Genomic DNA, 13,090 nt, shown 5'->3' on the forward strand with positions numbered 1-13,090 from the left:
TACTACGGTTCTCTCAAACAATGATACCCAAAGTTGTGTGAATTTTTGCTACTAGAATCACAATGTTTCTTTGCCTGTTTTTATTTTATTTTATTTATCTTATTTTTTTTAAGTTATTGATTTTTTATGTTATTCATTGGGGAAGGCTTTAGATCTGCGGTCTTGTTGCACAGAAGGGCTAATCCATACCCCATTTGTTCATGTGTCATTATTTTGCGTTCGAACTTTTCGTGCAGTTAAACAGCAATACGTAATCCTTAAGCTAAGATCCCGGTAACATCCGAAAAAGACTTGAATTCCTAGCATATCATACCTCAATTCTTATACCTATGGAGCGCCATATTAAAATGAACTCAAATAACTAAGGTATCATTAATTATCTGAGGATATCATTAATTCAATTGCCCGCAAAAACTGAATTGATATGCGTATCATAGTGTAAAATTCACCGATTCACAAAAAAAACTTTTTGGTCTTTACTCGTCGGTATCCGGTCACATGCGCATCAAATAAATGAATGAGAGCAATAAATAATTTGATGCGCGCATTAAATGAATTGATGAGAGTAAAAAGAATGGAGGTGTACAAGGCGAGGACAATCCCCAACCCGTTCTGAGAAAAGACATTTCTCAATTCTAAAAGTTCACGAAAAGTTACTGTATATTATTTTCAAAAATTGTATTATCAATATCATCTTTTGCATATTTGATTCCTTTATTTTATTGAATAACTTATTAATAATTTATTTTTCAGTTATGTTTTTGATGTATATTAAAAGAAACAAGAGGCCCATGGGCCAAATCGCTCACCTGAGCACTGTGGCTTGGAAAAAAAGCAAAACTCAGTTCAGTATTGAAAAGCTTTAATGCAAAGGTGGTCCCGACCTACCCCTAAAAGAGGAGGGGGGGGGGTATGATTTGAACAAAATTGAATCTACATTAACTAAAGATGATTACATATTTCTTCGACTAACTGCGACTTTTTTCCCTACAAGTTTGAACTTCATTATGGTACCATCCTACCCCCAGGGGTCATGACTTGAACAAATCTGAATCTACACTATCTGAGGATGCTTCAAATAAATATGACCAATCATAGCTTTGCTGTTCTTGAGAAGAAGATTTTTAAAGATTTTTCCTATATATTCCTATGTAAAACTTCGATTGTCCATTGTGACCCCTGGGGGTCATGATTTGAAGAAACTACCTGAAGATGATTCCACCTGAGTTTCATCTTTCCTGGCCCAGTGGCTCTTGAGAAGAAGATTTTTAAAAGATGCCATTAATTTTCACTAATTTGTAATTATCTCCCCTACATTTGAATCCCCTTTACCCAAGGATACTCCGTGCCAAGTTTGGTTGAAATTGGCCCAGTAGTTCTTGAGAAGATGAAATTGTGAAATGTTTAAAACGAGCTTCACACTCTCTCCAAAGCTCAGCCTAAGACTAAACACGTTATCCACAACGCTACAAAGTCTTGAATTCAATTTATGACTTGAAAAGATCTTTGAATTGTTTCACACTTCAAATGAATTGATGATATGTCCAAATAATTAAAAATATCAAGTTTATTTTACAAAATCATGATATACAGCGTATAATATTTAACTTTTTCTTCAAATTCTTCTTGCCAGATTTTGCCTCTCCGAGCCATTCAGCACAGGAATACCATATTGTATTACTTAGTGGATCATTTAAGTAGCAAGTATAGTTGCACTTTTCTTGTTATATGATCTTTAATTTGCTGCTTTTCCTCCTTTTCCTGATCTGTTCCAATTACTTTTGCAAGAAGTCTGTGTTTCTACTGTATGCCCCCTTTCTTTGGGGATTTAGTACAATTTTCTGAGGGAAAAGGGTGCCAGCTTCTGCCAGTTATGTTGCCTTAACTTAGAGTTTCACTGATACTGGGATCACTTTTTCTTCTGTCTGAGAGGAACACACTTTACAAAAATAGCTGCATGCAACACATGTCTAACAGGATGATCATTTTCCTTCATCCGCCACTATTTCCACTTTCTGTGTGTAGTGTATTGAAAAATATAAATTTTACACTCAACGGTATTACAGATCTTTATATTTAACATTTACCAAACATTTAATGAAAATCCAATGAAAAAAAAAAACCCATTAAAATCTAAAAAGTAAAATGGAGAACAATACAATGAAAGAAATTTTCGAATTAGTAAAATGTAACAGAATGATGAAGAAATAAAGCATTTCTCAGGAATCCTCCTTTTCCTTTCCCTTCTGTAATTTCTTCTTGAGCTGTTTTATTTCATTCTCAAGTCTGAAATCATGTAAGGAGAAAACACTACAGAATAAAGCACTGGATAACAGATCTATGTTTATCACTGTACTAAGATCATTTAAAAATTATTAAATGTTTTAGCTATTTAATATACCTCATACTAGCTAATAAATAATAAATTGATAAAACTGTAGTTAGTCTTATAAGATGAAAAAAAATTAATTCTTGTCTGTAGGAAGTACTTATGTGTTGATAACCCTTGATCACAAATATAACTTCCAATAATATGATGCATCTTTTACATAGCAGTAAGAAATATTATGATATACAATATGAAATAAGAAATTTTGCACAGATCAAGCATGTATTTTTCAAATTTCTTGCTGGCATACAGGGGCCCGTTTTACAAAAGAACTTACGACTAAGGGTGCAACGATAAACCGTTTAACGGTATATCGCGGTATATTTTTCCACGGTTCAATTCACGATACATTAAACTGATATCGAGGTTCGTTTCAATCGGTCCAGAATTATCCATTTTGTGCGTTTTATTTCCTTCTTTACTATTTCAAAATGGCTTCCTCGCAAAACGTGAGGTCGCCGATAACGCATTTACGGCAGTAAAACTCCTCTCCAGCATCTTACAGACCTCAGATTTAACACGGAGAAGGACTTTATGTGATTATAAGTTATAGATGTTAAGACAAATGATAAACCCTTTAGATCTAAACGTATTCTTTGGTAATACACGATATTTCATCACGTGTGTATTTCGATGAAAATTCGCTGTCTTGTTGACTAAAACGTATTATCACGAGAAATATGACAACTGGTTTTCTACGTAAATAAAAGGTATGAAAGAATGAATATTTTCCTTTTTCATTCCAATTTAAAAGGAAGATTATTAGGTAAGGTTCCCGTAGTTCCCTGTAAATGTTGATAATTGGTTTAGAATGTTGTCACAACTCAGAGATCTATGTAACAATCCAATTCAAGTTAACAAAATGTTATTTTAATTATTTTTTAAAAAAATATGAACATTTTGTATAACCCTGTCAAGTTTTAAAAAATATATGATGACAAACTTGAAAGACTGTTTAACCTTGTCATGTATCGTGATACGTATCGTATCGTGAACTGAATACCGTGATACGTATCGTATCGTGAGGTTAGTGTATCGTTGCACCCCTACTTACGACTAAGACCAAAATAATTCTGCTTATAACTTTTTAATTTACGTTATATTGAAAATGGTTTTTATCTTTTTGAAAGGAAAGTAGTAAGAAATTATTGATTTTGCAAAATTTTACAATCAACTTAAGTTTTTGGTCTTGGTCTTAAGTTCTTTTGTAAAATGGGCCCAAGGATTTACTGGTGTTTTTTTCTATGTAAGAGTAACTTACCTTTGCACCTCTAGATGGCACTGTTCTTTGGTTTCCTGTCGTGTCAGGTGTGCTACTTCTATCATGCTGTACTATAACACACAAATTCTTTGAAAATTATTTTGTGTTGTTTTCATCACAAACCATCATGTGACAGCACCACTATCTTTATTGGGCCAGTTTAATTATTAAAAAATGGAGAAAAATACTTTCTCATTCCAATAAAACACTCTTTTCATCTATTGCTACTATTATGCTTTGGAAAAATACATCTCATTACCCTAACAAAAATGATAGAGATAACTTATACTTAATACATATCAGGGCTAGACAAATAGCATTGCCTGACGCTGGGACAACAATTTTGTTTGGCGGGCAAGTTATTGATAAGTGGTACCTGCCCATGGACAAGTGCTTGTCAATTTAACAGAAAATAATGTAGTTTGTTTTACCGCTGTTAAAATATAATGAATCACTGCAGAACACCTGTTTTCACTGCTGTTGACCACTACATCGAATACTCTGTCGGAACTCCTCTAGAATTTACCCATTTGTGTGTTGTTAAAATATACACAAGATCGTAAAACATGGCAGCTATTGATGCCATGTCCAAAAAGTTGAGGGTTTTAAACCTTTTAATTGTCAAAACATAAATTTCATGCCGCGAGTACAGACCGTGTTACTGGTATTAAAATTGGAGCTGTTGACTAGCGATCACACATGTAGTAATGAAGCTGATCGCTCAATTGGCATACAGTAGTGTTTTTCACAATGAAATAATCTATGTATTAATTTTGTTTTCATAAATTATTGAAAAAGATTTTTAAAGAGAATAGAATGAAACATTGACTTTTTAATTTTACTACTTAAATGAACCGTGATCATTTGTGCATATTATGCTAGTAATGAAATCCCGTTGATCATGTTTATATTTAGGTTGACAATGTGCACTTTTATTCTAATGCTAGATATTCATATGCCTTGCAATTCGAAATCATCAAATGATTTGACTTCTTCATTTTTTTTGTCTTTGAGTATTCTTGAAATGTTAAAGTATTACAGAGAAATGTAATTGTACATATTTATACACTGATGTGTACATGGATTTAAAATTTCATGTTTAATAATCAATGTGCACATCACATGCTAAAAGTCTCCCTAGAATTAGAATTCCCCCCCTAAATTTCTCCATGAGAGAAATGAGTGATTTTGGGTATAGGTAGGTCCCTGTATAGTGTCTCAGTGGAGAAATAATTTAAAGTTAGTGATAATGCTTTAATTTTGTGTTATTTATGAAAAAAGTGGGACAAGCATATTTTTTGGTAGGGCAAGTAATTTTACATGGTAACCTGTCCGAGGGCAAGTACTGCAAAATTCTATTTGTCTACCCCTGCATATTCTTTTTATTTACCATACATTAACATTGTTTATTGAAGAATCGCTGCACTGAGCTCAAATTAGACTTAACAAGAACCTCAGATCTGCTGCAATATAGTTTGGAGATTGTCAGAATTAAGATAAGAACAAAGTAGTAACCTGAACTAGGCTGGCCTGTCTTCTAAAATACACCATCCCTTCCTCATCTGCATGGAATGGGTGCATACTGACCAAGGTCCCACATGATACATCTGTATTTCTAGAGTCCATTGGGTCCCAGGGTTTTATGGTTATTTCTATCACATAGTCTGTGGCTAAGATACCCTGTAGAAAGAAACAAAAGTTTCTGCTTGTTATGAACTAAACTCATAATGACTTCTTGTAAGAGAATAACTTCCTTGTCTCTAATATTGCCTCACTTTACTTGAGCACTGGGAGTGTGACTTCTACATAGAGGTGAGGATTTAGCCGCCCACTCTTCCCATACATGAGTACAAGTTGATTTATACAAATTCCTTGTCATACCCTCCAACCCTCTTCCAGGCACCCAGTACCAGATTACTTACACAACTGTATTGAGAAAGTGACTCCTTGTCACACCAGCAGTAGAGATGAGTACGGAATTGATGGGGACGTTTTCTTTCCTCAGTCTCATAATACTCCCTACAATCAAAATACCTTACTGAATACTTAAATAAAGCTGTCAGACTTCATGATAAATTTGACCCCTCAATTATATCCCACTTTGGGGATTTTTTGACACTCACCCTGGGTCTGGCACACACTGAAGAAACCTCTCCTCCTCTGTACACTCCTTCTGTATTACGGGAACAAACTTGACCTTGTACCTGTGTGGGGCCACAGGAGGAGTGTATCTAGACATCAGGTCATCCAGACTCCCTATGACATGGTCTTTCTTCAAAATTGAAAAGAATAATCCAAAATCCACACAGACAGAAAAAAGGTACATGTAAGATTTTTGAGCATATCAAAGTTTGAGACAGTGCATTTGTTCCAAAAATAAAGAAACTTTAAGAAACTTCTCTATATATCTGCTACCTGGTATTGGGTTAATGTCAATCCACGAACTTCACCAGAGTCTATAATGCCGAGGTATATTGTTCCACCTTTCCCAGTGTTCACAAACCCATTCAAAGCTCTGTAAAAGTAGGAGGGGGCAGTTAAAGTGTGTATGGCCTATAATCATACAAGGAAAAGGATGACACAATTCCTGTGCGCTGAAGAATCTCTTAATCATTATGCACTTCTGTGTCTTTTTCAAACATCCTAACAATTTAATCAGTTACTTTTTACACACAAGCATATCAATCTGTTTATATCTTCTAGCCCATGCAATCTACCTGGATAAAAGATACTACCTAGATACAGCCTTTCTAGATGCTTTCTCTTTCAGTGTTTCTTTAGTCCAGGGAGGTAACTCTTCAACAGCTAAATTCCTGTGACCTTTAAATTCGTGATACATATCCTCCTCAAATGGAACAACCGAGTCTTTGATGTAGTATCTTAAAAGCTTCGGTTTGGATTGGGCCATTTTATTGCTGTCCAATCTTATCTATACAGAATTCTCTTCACTGCCTGATTAAAGTAAAATGTAATTAAAAGTATGTCTTTAATCAAAGTTTTTATAAGGCAACTTTCAAAGAAAAAAAAATGTCCAGGAAAAATGTTCATCAATTTTCATATTGGATTTTTCATGTTGTAGACAAAAAGTCAAATGCATCTACTGAAGGTCAAACGACAAGAAGGGGGCATGTCCATCTACAACACAATGAATGATAAGCTAATTTTAACAGGTCCAGCACATTCTCATGACCGAGATATATAGCTTGAATAACCTATCCAGATTTAATAAGTTTTTCAAAATAACTGGATTAGCAGATTTTTCACAAGTATACATTTTATATGAAATAAATAAAAACAAGTATTCACTGAAAAAAAAAAGTCAAAGATACTAAAGCTTTTAAAATAACTTTGAACAGTGTTGAATATACAGACATTTTTAAGGTAAAGTTCATTTTTGTTTCTAGAAATGTTTTATTTACAAAAATAATATATTTATGTGTTTTTAAATATATGATCTAGCATCACTTTAGAAAACTCAATCCCCTCTAGGGCTTGAGTAAAAATTACAAGGGAACGACTTTACTTTACCGCTCCCCAGAAAAACGCGCTATTATATAGTGTCGCCGTAGGTGACTTCAATATATATAAGATTGAGCAATCGAAAAAAATAAAATATATGAGGTTTTAAGCCTTTTTGACTCCAAAATCGAATTCTACGGTTAAAAGTTTATGATTTAGCATCACTTTAGAAAACTCAATCCCCTCTAGGGCTTGAGTAAAAATTACAAGAGAATGACTTTACTTTACCGGTCCCCAGAAAAACACACTAAAATATAGTGTTGCCGTAGGAGACTTCAATATGTGCGATCGAAAAAAATGAAAAATATGAGGTTTTAAGCCTTTTGACCCCAAAATCGAATTCTACGGTTAAAAGTTTAGTTTAAAACTTCATTTTTAAACGAAGTTTTTAACCTCATTCTCTGAAAAAAGTAATGAATATTGTTTATTCAGTGAAAAGGAGACAAAAAATAATTGTGAATGAAGCGCATGCGGCACATCCTTAGTGCCATATCTTTCGTACTTAGCAATTTTTTTTTATGCAAACAAACCAATGAGATGTCATTGAAGCTGAATGAAGATCTTGCAAAAAATACAGATGCAACTGATTTTCTTAATTAATCTAAAAGAACAAGACACTTACCCTAATCTCTCGGATAGTATGCGAGGACTAACCCAAATCTCCCAGGCGGGTGCTAGACCATGCTAGACTAACCCATGTGCGAGATTAACCCTAATCTCTCGGATGGATGCGAGACTAACCTTAATCAGTTGAAAACTTATGCAAGGACTAACCCTAATCTTTCAGGTGGGTGCAAGACTAACCCTAACCAGTCGAAAAATGTGCAAAACCAACCCTAATCAGTTGTGACATAAATCTTACGTCATAGTGCAATGAGCGCACGGATCTTGCGGACATGGGGAACGGTAAAGTAAAGTCTACCCATTACAAGTATATGTCACAGTGATGACAATGGATAGGTCCAGTTCAATCAGTACATTTAGCTACCTAGCTAAAATTACCTACCGTAGCTTTATTTAACACCTCAGGTAGCTTAATTTAGCTATTTCAAGGCAACTTTTCACAATTTTCCATTTTATTTCAAAAAAGACAAAAAATTGCAAATAAATGACTACTAATATTTTTATACTAGGGATTACTTAAAAAGTAATCCAAAGCAGAGATAGTTTTAACATTGCTGCATTTGAACACTTTTAAGGAAAAGATGCATTTCCATTTTTGAGTAACTGTACACCACCTTGTGTGCGATGAGGCGGTGATAAGTATGATTGCTTCTCATTGTGCTCATGTAACCAGAACTGGTTTTCTTTGTTATTTCATTCAAGAAGTAAACTTTGGTCACAAATTACTGTTACTGTTGTATATAGCCCTAAAACTTTTAGAACTTTGATTGAAATTGCGCAGAAGAAGACACATCTTCAAGAGTGATTTTTTCATGAATTGTTTTCAGATGAGTTCAAAGTTGAAAATTATCACTGCATCAAAGTGCAATTTTCTGCACTTTCTGGGGAAAATGCTTCTTCAAGAAATAAGTTTGATTTAGAAGTTAAATAAAGCTACTTCAGGTAAGTGAATATAAAGCTATGTAGGTAATTGAAGCTACGTAGCTAAATCTAGTGATTGTACCAGCCCTGATAGACAAACAGAAAAGGTTTAATTATATGTTTACAACCATTTGCTGATCACCTATTCAGCTATCTGAAAATTTGAATGAAAAATGCATGCATTTATTTAACTAAATATCCGATACATTCTTTTACCTCCTTCATCAACAGTAAACGCCCCAGTCCCAGATGGCAGATCCGGACCAACAAAATAAAATAAAAATTCCCGCAATAAACAAAGAAATGGAGAGATATCGAACCCGACTTAAATAGGGAATCTGAGCTCGATGTCTATATGTCTTCGATATATTCTTATCTACATCTACATAGTACAGCGTTCCATCAAACCTGATGATTATACGCTGGCCCTGCACAAACAGACCTCTAAATTTTAATTTAAAAAGTATAAATAAACTAAGTGCCATAGAAAGTATAAATAAGCTAAGTGTTATGGAAAACAATTTACATTGTGCATCAAAAAGGTGTATATCTATATATATATATTTACATTGTGCTCTCATTAGCTCTATAAATATAAGAGCTATGGAACATAGCTTTGGACCAGAGTTCTGAACTGGTCCAAAGAGGCTGCTGCCACGACTGAGTGTGGAAGAGAATTCCACAAAGTCACTGTATGGGGAAAGAAGCTTTTATAATAATCAGTACGTGTACTGTAGGTCTGAAAATGAAGAGGACTGGTATTACGTGTGATGGTTGTTGTCTGAGGTACTAGATAAAGGTTTTGATCTGTAGCCACTAATTTGTGTGTAATCTTATATAACATTATCAGTCTACATATTTTCCTTCTATGATCTAATGCTGGCCAATTTAGATGGTGTAATTAACATGTTGGAGACACTACTTGTATTATGGTATTTATGTGTGACATATCGTGCAGCTCGTCTTTGTACATTTTCTAGTTTATCTTTGAGTTTTTTTTTTGTATGTGGTGCCCAGACTGAAAAACAGTATTCAAGGTTAGACCTGACCATCGATTTATATGCCAAAGATTTTGTTTCTTCATTTTTTATCTGCAAATTTCTTTTTAAGAAACCCAATATCTTATTCGCCTTAGAAGTTATATTATTGATATGTGGTTCCCAGGACATGTTGTAGGATAATGTTATGCCTAAATATTTTGCTGTCTTTATAGATTCTAGTGTGTGTCCTTTTAAATTATAATTATATTTTATTGGTGTGCGAGATCTGGTGATACTGAATGAACTACATTTTTGAGGATGAAATTGCATTCCCCAGACATGTTCCCAATTAGCTAAGGAGTCGAGATCTTTTTGAAGGATTACACAGTCATTTTGATTATGAATGGGTCGATAAAGGATGCAGTCATCGGCAAAGAGCCTTGTTTTAGATGTAACAGATGATGGTAAATCATTTATAAAAATTAAAAATAGAAGGGGCCCAAGGACTGACCCTTGAGGAACCCCACTGACCACAGGCATTGGACTGGATACCTCACCATCAAGGACAACCTGTTGTACTCTGTTGCTGAGAAAAGCAGAAACCCACCTCCAGGTGTTACCACGTATCCCATAATTATCCAACTTCCTCAGCAACTTCTGGTGAGGCACCTTATCAAATGCCTTTGAGAAATCCAGAATGATCAGATCAGTCTGAGTATTTGAATGTAAATTTTCCAGTAAGTAAGTAGCTGAGTTTCGCAACTTCTCTTAGCTCGAAATCCATGTTGGCAGTCTACTAAAATATCATGTTGGTCTAAATGGTTCAAGACGTTTCTGACAACTATATGTTCTAATAGTTTACAACAAATACATGTTAATGAAACAGGTCTGTAATTACTTGCCAAATATTTTCCCCCTTTTTTGAATATAGGAATAACATTAGCTTGACGCCAGTCTGCAGGTACCTCCCTTTGCCAGTGAAATGTTAAAAATGTGTGCAAGATGCGGAGCAAATTCAAATGCTGGTTTCAGAATACGAGCTGGTATTTCATCTGGCCCTGTCGCTTTACTAGGATCTAAGTTATCTAGTAATTTTTGTGTATCATTTACAGTTATGTGTATTTCTTGCATAGACGGATAATTGTCATTCAATTGTGGTATCTGTTCATGTTCATTTTCAGGTGTGAAAACTGAATGGTATTATTTATTAAGAATTTCTGCTTTATGTTTAGTATCATCAATAAGTATCCCTTCAGATCTTAAAAGGGCTACTCCTGAACTGTCTTTTTTGGTATTGCTAATATAATTCCAAAACTTTTTCTGTTTTTGTGATGTCTCTATGTTTTCATCATAACAAATAATATTCTCCAAATAAGTCCAATATGCTCTCCTTGTTTCCCTTTGTAAATGTTGTTTTATGTCTTTATATTTCTTGGTGCTTGTGCTGTTTGTGTGTTTTTCATATTTTTAAAGAGTTTGTTTCTTTTTCTAATTAGTGATTTAATTTTCCTATTTATCCAAGGCAACCTTTTTTTTGAATTGTTTATCATTTTAGTTGGGATGTTTTCGTTCATGATATCCAATACTTTAGTTCTAAATTGATCCCACAGAAAGTCTATATTCTGATCTTGTAATGGATTTTGACTGGTTATGTTCATGTTTTGTATATTCTCTTTGATTTTCTCTATGTTTGCTTTATTGTAGAGATAGATTTTCCTAGGTGGTTTTTTAACTTTTCTTGGTTTTAAGCTAGCTTCTATATACACTATTTCATGGTCGGATATGCCAGGTATTACTTCTACTTTGTTCACAAGGGAACTGTTGGAGGTGAAGAAAAGATCAATTGTTGATTGTGATGTAGCTGTTATATGTGTTGGTTTAGTAACAACTTGTTCAAGATAAAAATCTATAACGCCAGTTACCTTTTTGTGATCTTTGATATTAAATCTTGCAAAAAATGTTTTCTTTTTGTCTTTTATGTGCGTTAGTATATTTAGGAAATGCAATTATTTCTTCTTTAATGTGAATTCTTAACAAAAGAAGAGAACAACACCATCTTGGGTCTTTCCTTTAAGCGCTCTGCCGGAAAGACCCGAGAAGACCATTTATTTTTAATCTGATTAAAATCAGATCCTTTGATCCGCTCACAGAGATCGCTACACAAGGATCGGAAGAATGATTTAATTTATTATAACTGGGCGAGATTTTAGATATGCATATTTTTTCATTGGGAAATATTAGTACTAAAAATTATGAAAAAGATTTCTAGTCGGAACAGATAATGGAGAATAAAGTACAAAAATATCAAGAGAATGTAAATTGATACCAAAACTTGAATTTCCCGGTAATGTTTCTGTCTTTCAAAAATTTCTATGCATCAAATTCCTATGATGTCGGCAAATTCAGAGCTAAATATCGTGTATTGCAAAAAACATAATATTTGCTGTTTTAAATCAGGAGTGGGTGGGAGGGGGACAACCAGTGCCTCATATCACCCCTCACAAAATTAAGAAAGTCTTGATAAAATAAATCCTATAAGACCCACCACCACCACCACCCAATAAACTTTATGGGAAGTCCAGTGGTGATTTTGACTGAATCGGGCTGCAAGAGGAGAAGTAAATTGTAACATACTTCAAGACACATCCACATTGTCCGAACTTTTCATAATCAAAACCAACAAATTAATTACAGGGGCGCATCCTGGAAATTCCACGGGGGCGGGGGGGGGGGACGGGGGTGGGGGTGGGGGTGGGGGGTTGAAGCCTATACTTTTTTAAAATGTTAAATGACAACAGGAACCAACGTTGGGGCGTGGAGATTTTCCACTTCCACGTGTTCCCTACTATAACATTTTTTACGATTAAAACAAAAGAAAGTGTCCAACACGAAACACTTACTTCGTGTGTGTTTCGAGCAGATTTAATAAAAGTTTGCTATATATACGGTATTAATCTTTGAAAAAAAAAATGGCTTAGTTAAAAGTCAAAGGCAGATCCAGCGCTGGCGCGCCGCTCCCATCTCCATTTGATTTTTTTTTGTTGTTGAAATTTTGTTTGTATAACAAGCATTTACCTTCAGTTTAGTCCAGTTTAGTACATAAATTACTACCCCCACCCCCCCCCCCCCCCGTTATGAAATTCCTGGATCCGCCACTTAACATGCTTAAAGTCACCACTAATACATCTTGCACATGCAGTTTCAAATGACTGATAGGGGTTCGCAGGCCAGGTAAATTTGAAGGCGGTGCTTATTTTCTATCCTTTTAATAGGTGCTGGTTAACGAGTTGGGAGGGGTTGTGGACTTTAAAAAATTAAACGACAACAAAAACTTGTAATATTTGTAGGTACTATGAGTTTTAGAGCAATTTTTTTTCCAAACATATTGCCTAAATG

The 13,090-nt window shown here is 34.5% G+C and overlaps 1 protein-coding gene across 2 annotated transcripts; it reads right to left on the reverse strand.

Moving 5' to 3' along the window:
- Window positions 1-1,547: 1,547 nt before the first annotated feature.
- Window positions 1,548-9,032, reverse strand: LOC133205542 (uncharacterized). 2 transcript variants are annotated; one of them, XM_061341378.1, is made up of 8 exons: window positions 8,931-9,032; window positions 6,386-6,598; window positions 6,066-6,165; window positions 5,774-5,922; window positions 5,573-5,669; window positions 5,166-5,330; window positions 3,651-3,721; window positions 1,548-2,286 (listed from the first exon to the last, which is right to left on the reverse strand). In XM_061341378.1, the coding sequence occupies exons 2-8, from the start codon at window positions 6,556-6,558 to the stop codon at window positions 2,220-2,222; spliced, it is 822 nt and encodes a 273-aa protein (XP_061197362.1). In that variant the 5' UTR covers window positions 6,559-6,598; window positions 8,931-9,032; the 3' UTR covers window positions 1,548-2,219. The 2 variants fall into 2 exon arrangements, with proteins under 2 accessions (XP_061197362.1, XP_061197361.1); XM_061341377.1 differs by having other exon boundaries at window positions 6,386-6,602.
- Window positions 9,033-13,090: the final 4,058 nt, after the last annotated feature.

This window comes from Saccostrea echinata, unplaced genomic scaffold (genome assembly GCF_033153115.1).
Source record: "Saccostrea echinata isolate AGI-Se365-2 ecotype Australia unplaced genomic scaffold, CSIRO_AGI_Sech_v1 ptg000054l, whole genome shotgun sequence".
In the NCBI taxonomy this organism is placed as follows: Eukaryota; Metazoa; Mollusca; class Bivalvia; order Ostreida; family Ostreidae; genus Saccostrea; species Saccostrea echinata.

What these genes read in the sequence shown, in the direction of transcription:
- LOC133205542 (XM_061341378.1), bottom strand. Translation starts at nt 6,558, where the DNA reads ATGGCCCAATCCAAACCGAAGCTTTTAAGATACTACATCAAAGACTCG. An exon ending in CAGTGTGTGCCAGACCCAGG is followed by an intron (nt 5,670 to 5,773) that starts GTGAGTGTCAAA and finishes TTTTGATTGTAG; the next exon opens with GGAGTATTATGAGACTGAGG. An exon ending in CACTTTCTCAATACAGTTGT is followed by an intron (nt 5,331 to 5,572) that starts GTAAGTAATCTG and finishes TTCTTTCTACAG; the next exon opens with GGTATCTTAGCCACAGACTA.